Source organism: Brachionichthys hirsutus, chromosome 24 (genome assembly GCF_040956055.1).
Source record: "Brachionichthys hirsutus isolate HB-005 chromosome 24, CSIRO-AGI_Bhir_v1, whole genome shotgun sequence".
In the NCBI taxonomy this organism is placed as follows: Eukaryota; Metazoa; Chordata; class Actinopteri; order Lophiiformes; family Brachionichthyidae; genus Brachionichthys; species Brachionichthys hirsutus.
Window position 1 is genome coordinate 4,922,063 of NC_090920.1, and position 17,232 is coordinate 4,939,294.

At 49.8% G+C, this 17,232-nt stretch overlaps 1 protein-coding gene across 1 annotated transcript in view; it reads right to left on the reverse strand.

Moving 5' to 3' along the window:
- Window positions 1–87: 87 nt before the first annotated feature.
- Window positions 88–17,232, reverse strand: part of ptgfrnb (prostaglandin F2 receptor inhibitor b) — a 25,352-nt gene continuing 8,207 nt past the window's right edge. Inside the window, exons 6-15 of the mRNA XM_068756400.1 lie at window positions 15,097–15,243; window positions 14,846–15,006; window positions 14,618–14,738; window positions 14,258–14,477; window positions 13,974–14,161; window positions 12,810–12,917; window positions 3,690–3,876; window positions 3,340–3,458; window positions 3,207–3,257; window positions 88–3,027 (exon numbers count right to left, since the gene is read on the reverse strand). Of these exons, the coding sequence (XP_068612501.1) occupies window positions 2,915–3,027; window positions 3,207–3,257; window positions 3,340–3,458; window positions 3,690–3,876; window positions 12,810–12,917; window positions 13,974–14,161; window positions 14,258–14,477; window positions 14,618–14,738; window positions 14,846–15,006; window positions 15,097–15,243 (1,415 nt within the window). The 3' untranslated portion in view covers window positions 88–2,914. The remainder of the gene's footprint in view (window positions 3,028–3,206; window positions 3,258–3,339; window positions 3,459–3,689; window positions 3,877–12,809; window positions 12,918–13,973; window positions 14,162–14,257; window positions 14,478–14,617; window positions 14,739–14,845; window positions 15,007–15,096; window positions 15,244–17,232) is intronic.

The following is a 17,232-nucleotide window of genomic DNA, read 5'->3' on the forward strand; positions in this document are numbered from 1 at the left end:
CGCCCTGGTACCAGATCACATGTTTCATGACTTATAGAGACACACAGTTCAGTGTCATCAGTAATCAGTTCCAACTCGTACTTCTTAAAAATCTATTTATTTAAAAAAAAACAGGACTCATCATATTCATTCCAAAAAAATGACAAAAGGACATTTTTAAATCGTGAAAAGAAGTTTCAAACGCTCCACCTGTCAGACAGAGCCCTGGCGATCACCTGCAGAGTAGTGTGTGTTAATGATGGCGCTGAAGCCTATTGGAATACTGCAACACACACACGCGCACACACACACACACACACAATTGAAATACATTTACTGTATGTATGTTCATCAAAGTCTCTGCGACTCAAACCATTTGGTTCAGAATGTTTGTCGCTCACGAACTGAACACAACCTGGTACCGGGTCCTGCACTGCCCCGGTGAAACCACTAGGGGTCACACCTGACTCAGGAGCTACTTCCTGGGTAGTTAAAGGTCAGAGAGCAGAGCACAGGCACAAATGACGGTGAGTTAGCGCTGCTAACATTAGCAGGCTTAGCAACAAATGAGCAAACATTATTGTTCAACAGGACAAACAGTCGGCCATTTATAAATCGGAAGAAGGAATCAAACCGGCCGTTTGGTGCCGATGTCACAGAAACACGTCATCAGCAAAACCATCACCGACTTGTAGTCTGTGTTTAACTACGGTTAACGACGGCGCAGCTTCAAAAGTGAGGCTGGGCCTCCCTCAGCCGTCATGGTAACACAAGTTTAGCCTGAAAACAACATGCATTAGCCGTGCTGCTAAGACTGATGTTGCAGAGCGCCGTTTAAACAGAAGTTATTTGGCTCGCGTCCAGATATTGCTCATAAATGTCTGATTGTGGCTTTATATAACTCTTGAAAATGATTTGACTCAACAAACGGTTTCAGTCCAGTCAGAGGAGGAGGAAGCAGGCTGGCACGTGCAATTACGAACAGGTCTGATGGGATCCTGGCGGGTTCCGACTCAACCCTCAGTGTGTGAGTGCCATTACATGGTCTCCATGACATCACAGCTGCTATGGACCAATCGGAGTCTCGGCAGAGATCAGCTGCTTGCTGGCAGAGGCAAAGTTCTCAACACTGAAAGTCTGCCGCTTTCGTTTCAGTATTAGTGATGTTCCAGGAATAATCCGGCACGTAGAGAAGCATGCCGTGATGAAACCCGGGCCAAAGCTAGGCTAGGCTAACCACGTGTCAGGCGTCAGATAGCATGAGATCATTCGTTTCAGTCCAGGTTCACGGCTGCACTGAAGACACGCGATGATGAAAGGAGTTTCACAAACCAAGCTAATGTTAGTGCGATAGAAACAAAGATGCATGTTTGAGTTAGCCTAGCATAAAGACTGCTAGGCTAGTCCAGCTCTGCCCAAGGGCAGTGTGGGAGCGCTTATTTTTATAATCTGCAGACCTATTACGTACACAGCGGTGAGGAGCATCCTTCCACCTCCTCTAAAAATGGCCGACTTATGCAGCCTTATGGCGTTGTTGAAGGCGAAGGGTCCACCAGGGTCCACCAGGGTCCACATGTCCGTCCCTCGGTGAGACCGGTCTGACCAGTCTCGTGGCTCCAGGCATTTCGAGGGACTTGACTAATGAAAGAGATAAATATAGCCTCTTTGTTTGCATGACAACACAAGGGAGCTGGACGCGCCCTAAAAGGACGACCGTTTGGGACCCATTGTTCAGCCGAGACGTAGTCGCAGTACGCTGCGGAGAATTTATGCTAAGCTAAACTCAACTGTTCCTTCAAATCGCCCACAGAGAGAAGGGACGGCTCGTGCCGCTCATGAACGCTGACAGCCCGTAGTTAGGAAACAGTACATGCAACTGTTTGTGTCTATTACAGTAACACACACACACACGCACACACACGCACGCACACACACACACGACTCAGGCAAAATAACGGCAGGGTAATTTGTGAAGATCTTGAAAGAGGAGCTCTTGCTGCTGCCACCTTTAGAGGCTGTTCAAGTGTCGGTGTGGAAGTATGAACCAAGCACACCCGTTTGGTCAGAAATTGGCACCGTGCACATTATACTTCACACACACACACACACACACCGACTCTACTCGGAGAGCTAAAAAATATCTCGTTTTAAAATCTCTCAATTTTCATAAAACTAGAGGAGAGCATCAAGGTAAATATTGTCCTTGTGGGTAGGAATACTCTGGGGTGGTAGTTCTAGTGCAATACCTCAGTTGTTGAACGCCAGCAGAGCGTGTTTGTTGTCTCGGACATCTGCTGAGAACATAAAAACCTGGACAGGAAGAAGGCTTGGGCTACCTGAACCACCAGTATCAACGAGATCCAACAACATAGACAGTTAGACGAATGCTTGTCTGTCCAACACCACCCTGCGTCTTCTATTCCTCAGAAGGAGGAGGAAAGTCAGGGTGTTCTTCGATACCCGCTAGACTCGAACAGCCAGCTTGGGCATCGGCAGAGACGAACGTTCCCTGGTGGTTCCAGAGGCAGCAGATCTGTTGACTGGTCCTTTATTCCAAGTGGCAGTGACATCAAAGAAGTTCTTCAGCAATTCAGAACTTCTTGTGGTTTTTACTGTCTCAACAACCTGCAAATATACGAGTGGAAAAAAATCACAAGCGCCAAAGGTTTGGCTCGATCTTCATACAAATTCTGAAAGTCTATGTCCCCCCCGTCCCGCTGTCGAAGACCCCAAATCCACCACTGCAGAGCTGCAAAATCCTCGGCATCTCTCGTGGCCGGAGGCTGGCTTTCGAATTTCCAACGCGTCACTCCCAACGTCCGCCACCCGGAAACAAGCGAGTGTCCCAGAAGTCGTCAGGAGGCGCGTGTCTGTTTTGCATGTGGTGGTGCTTCTTGTGAGCGCTGCAGTGGGCCGGTGTGGGGGACAGTGTTTGTCAGTCCATCTCCAGGTCCATCAGTTTGTTGCGTGAGCGTGGAGTGTGCGCCATGTTGCGGCAGCAGCACTGGGCGCAGACTAGTCCCAGGACCAGCGAGAAAAGTCCCACACCTGGAAACACAGAACAACGGCCGTGGAAACAGTTACGATCATTTGGAAGCACGAATAAAGACAGGCGACAGGCGTGGTTCAACTTCCGAGGCATTTTAAACGGCGTTTTCCACCAACATTGACGACAGCAGGTAAATGAAAGATTTCGCATGTACTCGAGTGCGTGAGGGTTCCTTTACCTACTGAGGCCGATAGCCCGTAGAGGAGAGGTAACTTGAGGGACTCCCACACTGCAGAGAACAGAGAAGCAGACATGAGTGTCCACAGGTGCGTTCAGTGAAGTCTTGTCACCCCGCTAGAACCAGTCCTCACCTGCGAACCGGACTGTCAGGAAGATCCGAGGTGACGTCAGCTCTCCAGCTTGAGTCCAGGCTCTGGTTGATGGCGACAGGTACCAAGGCGTGGCGGCGCAGTGATACTCGCCGCTGTCGCTGGAAACACACACGAAATTCTCATTCTGATTCTGTCTCATTCTCTCTGTGTATGTATATCGCTGCTTTAAGAGAGATTTTGGTTTTCCTTTATGTTCCTATGTGTGCCTTAAGCCGTGGGCCTTCACACGACTTCATTATGTTAGCATCATGACAATAAAGACTCTTGAAAGGTGCTGGGAACATTAAAAAGATGAAGCGCTGACAAAGTGCACACCGCCGCGCACTCACCTGTCCGTAGTGCCATGAATGTTCAGCACGAAGGTGTGTGTGTCTTCCCGCTCGATGGAAATGTCGCTGGATGAGTTACGAGCTTCTTTCTTTAGGATCCCGAGACGGTCCATGCTCGCCACCTGGGTCGTTATCTCGCCGCCACGCAGCCTGGTGAAAAACCAACGCACCTCGTATGCCAGGTCATCTGAGAGACAAGAAAAACAACAAACAGGTCAGACAAACAATGTGGTAACTAGCAGGAAACAAACAGGAAACAATCAGGAAACAAACAGGAAACAAGCAGAAACCATCAGGAAATGAACAGGAAACAAGAAGAGATCAAACAGGGAAAAAAACAAAACAGGAATCCATCAGGAAGAAACCAAGAAGTGAACAGGAAACAAACAGACGGGTGTTACAGCCAGACGAACAAAACCAACCAACATACAGAAGGACTTGTGTATATGTGATCAGACAGAATTTATACTGGGAATAGTGGAAACATAGATCTAGTTTAAACTGGCTATTCTGAAAACATCCCAACATGAGGCATGAACATCCAACTCCTCCAACAAGTCCAGTTGCTTTTAACACCGACCTCTTCCATGACCCGGAACGCCGAGAACATTCCCCAGACACCACGACTCGGATGAATCACCAACTCCAAATAAATGACATGAAAGTATCCCGAACGATCCGCGCTCCATTACGGGCGACTGAGGTTTGAGGTTTCACACAGCGCGAGCGTTTCGTTGTGCACATCTGCATCGACTCGAGTCCGACGTGTTCGGATCGACAGACGAGCAGCTGCTGACGTGAGCTCACTTTGCTTCTATGCCATCAAGTGCTCAATGCTCATGAGGTTTTTATCAAGATTCAACATATCTGCCGAGGTCTCCACCCTCTCGCGTAAACTAAAGCCAGCAAGGCACCGAACGTTAAGTATTACAATGTTTAAAAACACACGCTATCCAGGAAAACACGTCTTTAAGCTCCAGCTCAGCTGGTTTCTCTGAGCTCTGAAGGACCTGAGCCAACGGCGCTAACGCTAACACAGACGTCTTCCATCATGTTAACGCAGGAAGAGGACCTGTTATTCTGGGATGGACAAAGCGGCGCTAATTTTACGATGATGAAAATAAGATGAGTCCACACACACACACACACACACACACACACACCCCTGCGGTAAGAGGAACGATAAAGAAGATGAAGAGATGGACATAAAAAAGGGAGGATAGTGATGACAAAAGAAAAAACAGGGAAGAGAAAATTTGGGATAATAGAATCTTTGGAAAGGAGGCGAGAGCGAGCTAATTATTTTTTAAGGCAGAGAGAGGCAGAAGACTGTCAGGAAGAGAGAGAGAGAGAGAGAGAGAGTCAGCAGCGCAGCGCCTGCACACGGCACAATAAAAGCCCCCGTGGAGTCATCTTCTGCCATTTAGGAAACAAACAGAAGAAAAAGAAAAGACGCCTCACTAGCGTGAGAGGAAGAAAGGAAAGGATGAGCGAAGGAGAAACGAGGAAGAGGAGGGAGCCAGTTTTATGAGGGGAAACAGCGAGGATCACCCAGAGCAGAGTAATGAATCACATCTCTCTCCCGTCTAATAGTTTAATATTCTAGCGCTACATCATTAACCCATCGAGTGCCAGCCACCCAGCTCAGCTTTACGCCCCAGTTTTCACTCATTTTGCACGATTCCCCAAGAATATTCTGTACTACGACTACGCAAACAACAAACCTCCCGAATGAAAGATCAAAGTCTCCTCTTTCATCAGGACCCCCCCCCACAATTTTCCATTCTGGAATTACTGTCGAGCTGTAGTAGCATCAGGGACACTCTTGTGATGACACACTTCTTCCTTTTTCGGTGGGGAATTATTGTATTTGTAGGCTATATTGCACGTTTGTTTAAATATTCAACAATGGAAATATATTTAAATGCATTTACCCAGGGAAACTGTGAATGTCTTTTACTGTATAATCCCATGACTCCTGACAGGTGTGTGTGTGTGTTTCTTTGACGCCCTGATAACACCAGGTTTGTGTCTGACACCCAGCCATGATCAAAAACACGCTTTGCATAATTCTGCAGGACTGAACTCGGCACCCGGGTTCCAGCAGAGACTCATATACCAGAGAAACAGAGCTATAACTAGAAGCCTCGCCGCTCTGTTAGCCTTCAGTCCTTTATGTCTTCATTCCTGACAGAGGAGAGGATGGACAGACAGACGAAGGGACATGATACGGAGTCACTCGGACACTCAGAGCGTCTGATGAAGAGCAACCGCTCTCAGTTCAAGGTCAGGTTCTCTCAGTTAGCACCGATGATAGGTAATTAGCAGCATCCGCGGTGGCGGCAGTAGCAACGAGCCACGCCTTTATTTAAGGGCAAACGGCTGGTTTCCTTTTTTTGTGTTCGACCAATTTAAACAACCAAAGTGATTCCCATTCGCTCGTCTCTAAAATTAAGGCTTCCTGTTTCAAAGGGCATCGAGAAAAAGCTTTATTGACAAGGAGGACGGAGCAGGTTGTGTCACGGCCAATCAGAGGGCAGAAGATTTACATCAGGTATCGTTAAGGGTTGCAAAGGGGCGGAATATGTCCGGTAAGCTTCCGGTAAATTTCCATGGGAAGTTAAGATGGGAAATTTTGGAAATATTCCATAAATTAAATCTGTAAAATAAGACAACAGCTTGTAAGAATACTAATGTGACGGCATGAACAGATATATAAATAGAGACAACAGGAGGCAGAAAACAGCAACACATTAGAACTAGCTAGCATCTTTACTAGCATGGGGCCCATGACCCACCTTCTTCCTGGACATTTTGCTAGCCTAAAATGGCTCAGGGTAGAAGACGGGGTTAAACAACTCAAAACGGGATTGGCATTTAAAATAGTCAATGCAGCTCTGCCCTCAGTCCCCTCAATCCCTGCATACCTGAAGAAACACCTCCACAGATTTAGTGACACCCACAGCCACAACACTAGAGGGAGCTCAAACAACAACCTGATTACCCCCTCCTATAGGACTAACATGGGTAAATCATCTTTTTACAATACTGCCCCCTAAGGGTGGAACGGTTTGACTCCTGCCCTCAAAACATGCACCTCTTTGGCCTCCTTCAAAAAGGCCCTAAAAATACACCTTTCAGGGGGGCAGAAACGGAGATAGTCATCACGACCCTCTCCGGATCAACCCCCCCCCCCCTTTTTTTGTCCACCTACGTTGTACATGTTATGCGTCTTTTTAATTTATTATTATTACACCCGTGGTGTAATTTATTTTTATTTTATTGTTATTTTGCATCAATTGAGTAATTTAATATTAGTTTTATTTGTATTGTTAAATGTCGATGATTTATGTACTAAGGACTTTCAACGGAAACAAGACCGCAAGAAATGCTCCTCTTAGACAGGATGTGTGACTGTACTTGTACTGTAATACATGCTACTGTGTGACTGTACTTGTACTGTAATACATGCTACTGTGTGACTGTACTTGTACTGTAATACATGCTACTGTGTGACTGTACTTGTACTGTAATACATGCTACTGTGTGACTGTACTTGTACTGTAATACATGCTACTGTGTGACTGTACTTGTACTGTAATACATGCTATTGTGTGACTGTACTTGTACTGTAATACATGCTACTGTTTGACTGTACTTGTACTGTAATACATGCTACTGTTTGACTGTACTTGTACTGTAATACATGCTACTGTGTGACTGTACTTGTACTGTAATACCTGCTACTGTGTGACTGTACTTGTACTGTAATACATGCTACTGTGTGACTGTACTTGTACTGTAATACATGCTATTGTGTGACTGTACTTGTACTGTAATACATGCTACTGTTTGACTGTACTTGTACTGTAATACATGCTACTGTGTGACTGTACTTGTACTGTAATACATGCTACTGTGTGACTGTACTTGTACTCTAACATTCTATCTAATAAATATATTCATCATAGAGGGTAAATGAAGCGATGCTAGCTATGGCTTACTCAGCATCTAAGTTATCAGATAGCTAGCCATCTACTCGATGAGTACATTTAAAATTCCCAGAATTTTGCAAACCAGGGTATCATTTAATCAGGTTAATTACCTACTTTATAAATTTACAGCAATCAGATGTGACGTCCAGCCAATCAGGCCAGAGTCTCAGACGGGACCAGAGAAAGGGGGACGCTACCAAACCGGTACTTTATTCTGAAGGCAGCCAGTTCAGCCCAGCGCTGACCAATGCCTTGCTAAAGGGTTGCTTTGGCACCTGTCGTCAGTGGAATACTTGGAATACTAAAAAAAAAAAAACACGCTGGCCGGGTGTAATGAGGCGAGCAGTCAGGCAACACGGCGCCTCAGCGCCATCGGACAATGTTTCCGGTGGCGAGGCCGCCTCCGTGCGGGGCGGGGCGGCCCGGCGGAGCGTCTGTAATAGAATATCAGGCTCCTGTCGAAGCTAATAAAACTAAAATGACTGTCTGTGGAAATGAAGACAGCGTGATTGGATTTCTCTGGATTAATCCCCTGAGGAAAGTCCGACCCCCCCCCCCACACACACACACACACACACTAAAGACTTCCAATTAGCAGCAGTGCTCCTAATGAAACTGTGTTCTCTGCTCCATAAAGCTGGAAGAGAGAAATACGAAACACTATAAACACCCCTTAGTTTGTTTCACGCTGCCTGCTTAAGACCTGCAGTAAATGAAGCCACATCCGGTTGGGATGGCGGGGACATAGTGAGGACATAGTGAGGACATTGTGAGGACATTGAGGGGACAGGACACTGGAACTACCCTGAGGTTTTTACCCATCATAAAACCTTAAAAACAGTATTTCTGCCACCAGAGAAATCCTCCCCGACATTCTTCCCAAGCTGCTGCCGCGATTCCATGTTGGACGATCCTGCAGCCGTCCTGGGTCGACACCACCCCCCCCCCCCCCCCCTCCCAGAGGCCGACCAGGGCTTCCATCCAGTCTTACATCAGATGGAGCAGGACGTTTCGACACCGAAGGCCTGTTGCTGTATCCTCAGACCGATGGGAGGCTAAATGCCCCCCCTTTCTGCCTCCCGACCCCCCCTGGAGGCTTTGCTGCCGCAGATGGAACACTTCCGTTGCAGTGCGCAGCGGGATCGCGCTGAGAACCTTCCCATTTCATTTCCGAGGGTTCCTTTGAAGCGGCGTCTCCACAGCCAATTCCTGTTTAACTGGAACACTTAATGGGGCGAAAACGATTGCACTGCTCGGCTGTTCAGGACTGTCTGCTCAACAGCCCCCCCCCCCCCTCTACGCCAGTCATCTGGGGGGGCCACTGAACCCTTCACACAGCTACATGAATAAATGAAAGCGGATTAAGCTTCATCCCTCATCTATTCCTGATTATTTCAGCGATACCGACGGGGCTTCAAACACTAGGCACGATGCGGTTCGAGGGTTTAAATCGTCGCGTTTTGTAGACACTGGACAGAAGTCTGCACAAAACATCAGCGACAATCAAAGGAGGGGGGGGGGACACAGCAAGGAATGGTTTTGATAAATACATATACATGACATCCCGCCCACCCGGGCCCCCTTCAAGCTCCGGTCCTCTACCAGAGGCCCGGGAGCTTGAGGGTTCTAGCAGGACCCAAGTCGTTGTGAGGACGGCGTTCCTGGTGTCTGCTGGAGCAATGCACCAGCAGATGCCTTTAACAGCGGGGCACGAGGGGCAGTAGCCCCCAAGCTGGGTGCATGGCTCCAGCAGATAGCAGGAACAACGTCGGACACCTCGCTAGCCTCGACCGACGGTTTTGTAGCACGGATAAAGCGCACGTTCCTCGCGTGTATCCGATCTTGAGTACCGGCAACTCAACCACACTTCCCACCATCGTCCGCGAACTTCGTGTCCCAGTAACCCATTTCTGCTCAGAAGGCCGGTTCTGTCCGAGGGTTCTGCCTAATATAACGCAGTTTTTCCTTGCCTCTGTTGCTAAAGTTCTTGCTCTTGTGGGTCAGGTTGGGTTCCGCCTTTCCCTGCTACACCTGTAAAGTGCCTTGAGACGACTCTCTGATGTGATCTGGCGCTGCAGAAATAGAATAGAATCGTTCGGTGCTGCGTGACACTGCACTCCTCCGCTCTTTCTCTCACTCGCATTTCATAATAAGCATTCTGTTTCTCAGACGGTTAATCATTTGTTCCCGTTTGACCCGTTTCACAAAGTCTTTGCGAGTCACGGCCTGCAGAGACGCGGCAACGCAGGTGCAAGGAGCGCGTTCCGCTCCGCTCGTTCCACCACGCGGCGTTCAAGCGTTATGCGGTGGAACTAACAGATAAAAGCTGCCCAATCAGATTGAGAGCGCCTCCACAGGCCCCTCCCCTTCGGTATCCCTCGGCCCATGTTAGAGGAGGCGGCGTGAACGCACCGTCAGACAGGTGAACGGCGTCCTGGACTAAACGCGCTGTGAGGAAACGATGAAGCCGTCCTCATCCTCTCTCTTCATCGCCTCCTGCCACTTTAGAATTCATTCCCTCCCCCTCCCAGCTCGCTTTAGGAAACTTTGAGCCCCTCTTCCTCCATTTACTGCTCCCGCTATTCACTCCCTTCCACTCGTGTTCACGTTAACAATGCGTTTCACTCCCTCCACTTCGTCGCCTATTCTTCCTCTACCTTGTTCCATCTCCCCGGCCGGCTAACGGAGCGTGAGATTGGCTAATTAACGGCTGCCTGTCGGCCCTGCAAAGACAGCTGGGTAATTTGGTGGGAGTGGAGAGGAGAGAGGGAGGAGTAGGGGAGCCAAAAGAGAAGGGTGCTCTCGCTGTCTTTATCAAAGAGTCGTTCGAAAATTAAATTTGCTGAAAAACATGGATGACATGATGATGAAGATGGCGATGATGCAGAGAGCATGTCAGCTAAGACGGGGATAAAAGGATATGAAGCAGCGTTAATAGGTTGGGTTTGACGCCAACATCGACGACGCTGCACTATGAGTCACCGCGGCCGATCCGCCGCCATTGTTTGACTCCACCCATTTTTCTCTTCCTGCAACTTCGTCTGTCTATGCAATAATGGCATCTCTCCTGAAGGCGGCAGTGACAGAACCAAAACTCGCCATTACAGTTGAATCCCTTATGATGTTTATGACCTCATATCTCAGGTCATAAACATCTTAAAAGCTTAAGTGCATCTTACCCGTATCTTAAATTCAAACCCAAGTCGGTATCAGTTTTCCCATCGATGCAGTGGCAGAGATTCCAGGATAAAAATCACAATGTAAATTACATCCAGCTGTAAAAAGGAAGTGCTGCGAAGTCGTTGCCATAGAAACACACATGATCTCGTCACGATGGGGCAAACGGTGTAACGTCTTGAATTGGAACAGGGCTTTACATCAAGGCTTGTGGGAGTGGCTTCTCTTCCACAAAGACCGCCCACGTTTCCACAGCAACCCAGAGTGGACACGCCCATGACCCCGTCTGACACAGGGCAGAACCCACAGGAGGCGTTCTGACCCAGTCGTCACCATGTGGTCGGTGTCAGACTCAAATCCTTACACTCACTCACACGGTCTTCCCCCCCCCCCCCCGCCAAACATGGACCGCGACAAAGAGACAGCAGCTACTGAATGACAACCAGAACCAGAACCAGAACCGGTTGAAGAATCCAGAACTCTAAAGGTTTGAAGGAAGTCTGTCACCGCTGACCTCACATTCACCCGCCGCCCACCAACCAGCAGGGAGCGACGGAGGCCGACATCCCATCGTGAAAACAAGTATCAACAGGGAGTTGTATCGGCAATTTGTAAGGAATGTAACACACACACCCACACACACACACACACACACACACACACACAGTGCATGTTTGTCATGTAATATCACTCTCACTCATAAACACGGGCGCACCTTTAACCAACAAGGTGCCTCTGGGTCCTGCACCTGAGGAAGTGAAAGTCCGGCTGTTGCCGGGCCGACCGCCACACCCCAACGTTATTGATCAGTGCCCGCCCCTAATTGGATCAAGCCAGATTTCCCTTGTGTGTGTCACACTCGGGACATCGCCGGCCCTCGTCGTTACGACGGATGATTCCGTAAGAACCAGAAGCATGACACGATAAAGAGCGTCGTCTACGACTGCACTTCGTTGCCATAGAAACATTATTGGATGAGATTCTATACGGTTTACTGACAGTGATCCAGAACGCCCCTCAACTCTATTTCGGGGGCTCTGCGCCGCAGGCACTTCGGCGTTACGTCATTCGTTTGGAGGTGTTGAGAGCCATCATTAAACGGAATCCGGATGAGTCCATCGCCAAGAGTTTTCTTTCCAGTTTGAGCCCCCTGGTGTTCGTAACTTGGTGACGAGTGAAAGTCTTTTAGTGGAACTGAACTCATAAAACCCAAACATGCAAGTCCGTCCATCCGTCTTCCACCGGCGGGTCGCGGAGGCAACAGTCTCAGCAGGGACTTCCAGACTTCCCTGTCTCGGGAGCTCCGCCTTTCGGCTCAGCTCCTCCTTCACCGGGGCGGACCGATGCAACCTGTTAACGCTTTAATATGAAAGGGTTTCATGATGGATGAGCAGCAGCATCTGGATTACACTGAAGCCTCTTGGGTAGCGCGGTCATCAGGAGCTAGCGTAGCGCAGCCAGGGTCTCCCTCGAGCGCATGCTGAAGTATTACTAACACATTTCATCCTTTGGGGGGGGGTCAATCTGACTCCAGGGATTTGTTGAATACATGAATAGCCCCTTGATAACGAAGCCGTGACCCGCGCTCTAGCGGCGCCATCAGGCCAACCTTAGAATGAGAGCATTATCACAATTTATGGGGAAGAAACGAGACAGAGACGGACACAGCGACAGGTGGACGGATGGAGGCGGAGCCACACGTGGTGATGAGATGGGGAAGAAGCGAGACAGAGACGGACACAGCGACAGGTGGACGGATGGAGGCGGAGCCACACGTGGTGATGAGATGGGGAAGAAGCGAGACAGAGCTGTTCTAATCCGCAGCATTAGGAGGGATGTGGAAAGCTGTTTCATCTATATTTAAAGTCCTGCAGCCACACCTTAATGACAGTGTGTGTGTTCTACCTGTATGGCCGTGCACGCGTGTGTGTGTGTGTGTGTGTGTTACCAGTCTTTGGCGAGGACCCAGAGACGCCGAGCGAACACTCCATCTTGGCCGTTTCCCACGGGTAAACGCTGCTGAGGTCCGATTGGACGGCGATGGAGAAGGACGGGCCTGCAACAGCGAAGACATCAGTTTCACCGGGACAGCGTTTGACAGAGACATCGCAGAGAGACACCCGGGATAACGCAGCATTCCGTGAAACCCGAATACGGTTTTAAACGTGCACGACTCGCTACACGGAACGAGTGGCGGCGGCGTGACGTGCTGCCGCCACAGCCGAAATCTACAAAGATAAAAGGCTGGTGTCGATGCTGCTTCAACCGTCAAAGATTAAAGGTGCGGGTTGTCCAACAAGGGGACGCATGCTGCAGGGCAGGCCCCCCGGTTTAAGATGTCCCGCAGGGACAAACTCGCACCGCTTGACGGGACACAGGTTCTTTACATGGGGATCCTGTTGCCACGGCTGCTGTGGATCCTTCAGGACCGGGGGGCTGGGAGAAGATAAGACACGTCCTTCATGTGGAGGTAGTCGTCCACCTACGACCTAAGCGTCGTACGACGGTTCGTCTTTAGCGCACTGCTGTGCTGCGTTAGTCTGTTTACGACACATCGGAAAGTCGAGTCGCTACGGCTGTGAAGCGTTAAGCCAGTGGACCCTCAGTGTGTGTGAGCTCAGCATCGACTAAACATGTCATCAAGTCATGTGTGGAGGACCCCCCCCCCCCCCCACACACACACACACACCGAGGCCCCGCAGTCCGTTCCTAGAGTCACATCTCAGCCAACCAGTGTCCTCCCACGAGACACTTACAGGACCTCCAAGGCCAGAGCCACGTCTCCAGCTCCAAACACCCACCCGAGTCTGGACTCTTCAAAGGGTCCCTTTGGACAAGTGTCCACTCATTTAAAGGTTAGCAATTAGCTTTGTGGCTAATGCTACCAGCAAGACCTTGTTTCTTTATGAACTCAGTAACCTGCAGCTACAAGCTAGTAACAGACGCTACTTCCTGTTCAACCAGGAAACCCTTCCATGGTCAAGCGTTTTTCTGATTGTTTCCATTCAGAGACCTGCAGGAACAAGAAGCTTCATGAGAACGCGTCTGGATGGAGGGTCCAGCTAACTGGACGTCCACATCCAGGCCCGTCCCACACATGACGGGAACCCACCGTTTTCTTGAAAGTCTATCCTGACTTTGTTGGACTCCGCGCTGGTGGCTCTGGTCCAGGCGTGTCCCGGCTGCTGCTTAGTCCATGCGGTGACATCACACCAGTAGTAACCTCTGTCAGACAGCTGGACGCCTGCCAGACGAAAGCGAAACTCTGCCGGACCGGACTTTGTCAGAACCAGGCTGTCTCTGCGTGGACAGAGAGACAGGCATGTAGATCTCCACAATTGAAGGCTTACCCCGGAGCGCTTGCGTGTTAGCGAGCAAACGGAACAAGACGAGCACCTCCTCTTTGGGTCAGTAGCTCCTCCGTACTGCAGGACGCTGTCCGGGCTGAGAGTCATGATGGTTCTCACACTGCCCTCCAGGCTATCCTGCGACTGGACGAGCACCGAGTAGCCCACATCCACGAGATTCTCCGTGCTCACGGTGCAACTCATCTCAAAGAGAGCCCCGCCCACCGAGGCGTCACGGACGTGTTTGGCGACGGCATTTAGAGCGGGACCTGAAAAGACCAGCAGCCCATCATCAAGACCGCAGGCTGGTAGCGTCTCCTTTTGGCTCGGACAAGCTATGCTTCTGGCGAGTGGCAACACCCACCCACACAGGAACCAGACGACCCCCGGTGGTGTGCGTCAGACTTACTTTTGGTCAGCCATTGAATGGTCTGTGGTGAGCTCTGGTGCTCGGCGGTCTTCACCAAGTCCCCCTGGCTGTTAGCGCTCCAGGCCGACACCGTGCAGATGTACTGGCCCATGTCGACTTCCTGCGCCAGACAGATCGAGAAGACGCGTTTGGGTCAGAACTTCGGTGCACATTTAGCTTACAAAATGTGCTAAATCAGTTAGCGTGCCGGCAGCTGGGCTTTGCTACCTGCGTGCGGAGGAATCTCAGCTTGAACGTGTCGGGGGGGGCTCTGCTTAGAGACAGCATGCCGCTCTTCAGCCGATCAGAATACCCTGATCCTGCTAACAAGTTGCCCTTGACGTCCAGAGAAGTAACGGTGTGTGAGGTCTGCCGATCGGACCCGGCGCCTGCAGGTGATTGGACAGATGGGATCTGACAATCGCTAATGTTTAAAGAATTCTTGCAGAAATGAAAGACTGAGGCTGAAATGAAAGTACCGGGGAGGGGGGTGTGCTCCCAGGTGACACCGAGGCGCCCTCCCGGGGGTAGCCGGGTAATGTTGGTCACGTGGCACGCCAGCTCTGTGGGCTCCGCAGTCATCTGGGGGCTCACGATGGGTTCAAGGGTCAGCGTAAAGTTTGGTTCTGTGTAGAAAAAAACATTTGCACGTAAAACTCGACTCTCACATTGAGATGCTTTCAATTGCATGAACATGAGCAGGATCCCCAAGCTCTGCTCAGCTGCCTGAAAAGCATCCTCTCAGGTTAGTTTAACTTCCTGCTGCACGGAAATAATTATTAATATTTATCTAATTATGTACTATAGATAAGAAAGACATACCGGATCGGTCAAGGACCGATCGAAGACAGACGAAAAGGACGAAGACGGGTGAGTCAGCAGCGAGAAAAGAGGGAATGGAAGAGTTTAGGACTGAGAGGAGGGACTTTGAATGTTGGGACAATGATGGGAAAAGCGAGAGAGCTGGCGGACATGATGATGAGGAGGAAGGTTGATGTGTTGTGTGTCCAGGAGACCAAGTAAGGAAGCAAGGCTAGAAGCTGAGGAGCAGGATTCAAGTTGTTTCATAAAGGAGGAGAGGAAAGAGGAATGGAGGAGGAGTTATCTCGAAGGAAGAGTTGGTGCAGAGTGTTCTAGAGGAGAATCGAGTGTTGGATAGACTGATGAGTTTGAAGCTGGAGACTGAGGGTGTCATGTTGAATGTTGTTAGTGGATTCGCTCCACAGGTAGGAGGTGAGTTAGAGGAGAAGGAGAAGTTCTTACGCTCCACAGGTAGGAGGTGAGTTAGAGGAGGAGGAGAAGTTCTTACGCTCCACAGGTAGGAGGTGAGTTAGAGGAGAAGGAGAAGTTCTTAGGCTCCACAGGTAGGAGGTGAGTTAGAGGAGAAGGAGAAGTTCTTACTCTCCACAGGTAGGAGGTGAGTTAGAGGAGAAGGAGAAGTTCTTACGCTCCACAGGTAGGAGGTGAGTTAGAGGAGAAGGAGAAGTTCTTACGCTCCACAGGTAGGAGGTGAGTTAGAGGAGAAGGAGAAGTTCTTACGCTCCACAGGTAGGAGGTGAGTTGGAGGAGAAGGAGAAGTTCTTACGCTCCACAGGTAGGAGGTGAGTTAGAGGAGAAGGAGAAGTTCTTACGCTCCACAGGTAGGAGGTGAGTTAGAGGAGGAGGAGAAGTTCTTACGCTCCACAGGTAGGAGGTGAGTTAGAGGAGAAGGAGAAGTTCTTACGCTCCACAGGTAGGAGGTGAGTTAGAGGAGAAGGAGAAGTTCTTACGCTCCACAGGTAGGAGGTGAGTTAGAGGAGAAGGAGAAGTTCTTACGCTCTACAGGTAGGAGGTGAGTTAGAGGAGAAGGAGAAGTTCTTACGCTCCACAGGTAGGAGGTGAGTTAGAGGAGAAGGAGAAGTTCTTACGCTCCACAGGTAGGAGGTGAGTTAGAGGAGAAGGAGAAGTTCTTACGCTCCACAGGTAGGAGGTGAGTTAGAGGAGGAGGAGAAGTTCTTACGCTCCACAGGTAGGAGGTGAGTTAGAGGAGAATGAGAAGTTCTTACGCTCCACAGGTAGGAGGTGAGTTAGAGGAGGAGGAGAAGTTCTTACGCTCTACAGGTAGGAGGTGAGTTAGAGGAGAAGGAGAAGTTCTTACGCTCCCACAGGTAGGAGGTGAGTTAGAGGAGGAGGAGAAGTTCTGGACTGACTTAGATGAAGTGCTTCAGAGCATCCTAGAGTGAGAGAGTCGTGATTGGAGCAGACCTCAATGGGAATGTTCAGGAAACAGAGGAGATGAAGAAGTGATGGGCAAGTTTGGTATTCAGGACAGGAACCTAGAAGGACAGATGGTGGTGGACTTTGTAAAAAGGATGGAGATGGAAGTAGTTAATACTTATTTCCAGAAGAGACTAGAACATAGGGCGACCTACGAGAGTGGAGGGAGGAGCACCAGGTGTAAGGTCGTAGTAGGAGAGAGTGTAGCAGCCAAGGTAACAGAACAGGGCTGGAGGACGACCCAGGAGAAGACACACGGACGCAGTGAGGGAGGACATGAGTGGCTGGTGTTGGGCAGGACGACGCAAAGGACAGGGTGAAGTGGAGACGGTTGGGTTGCTGTGGCAACCCCTCACGGG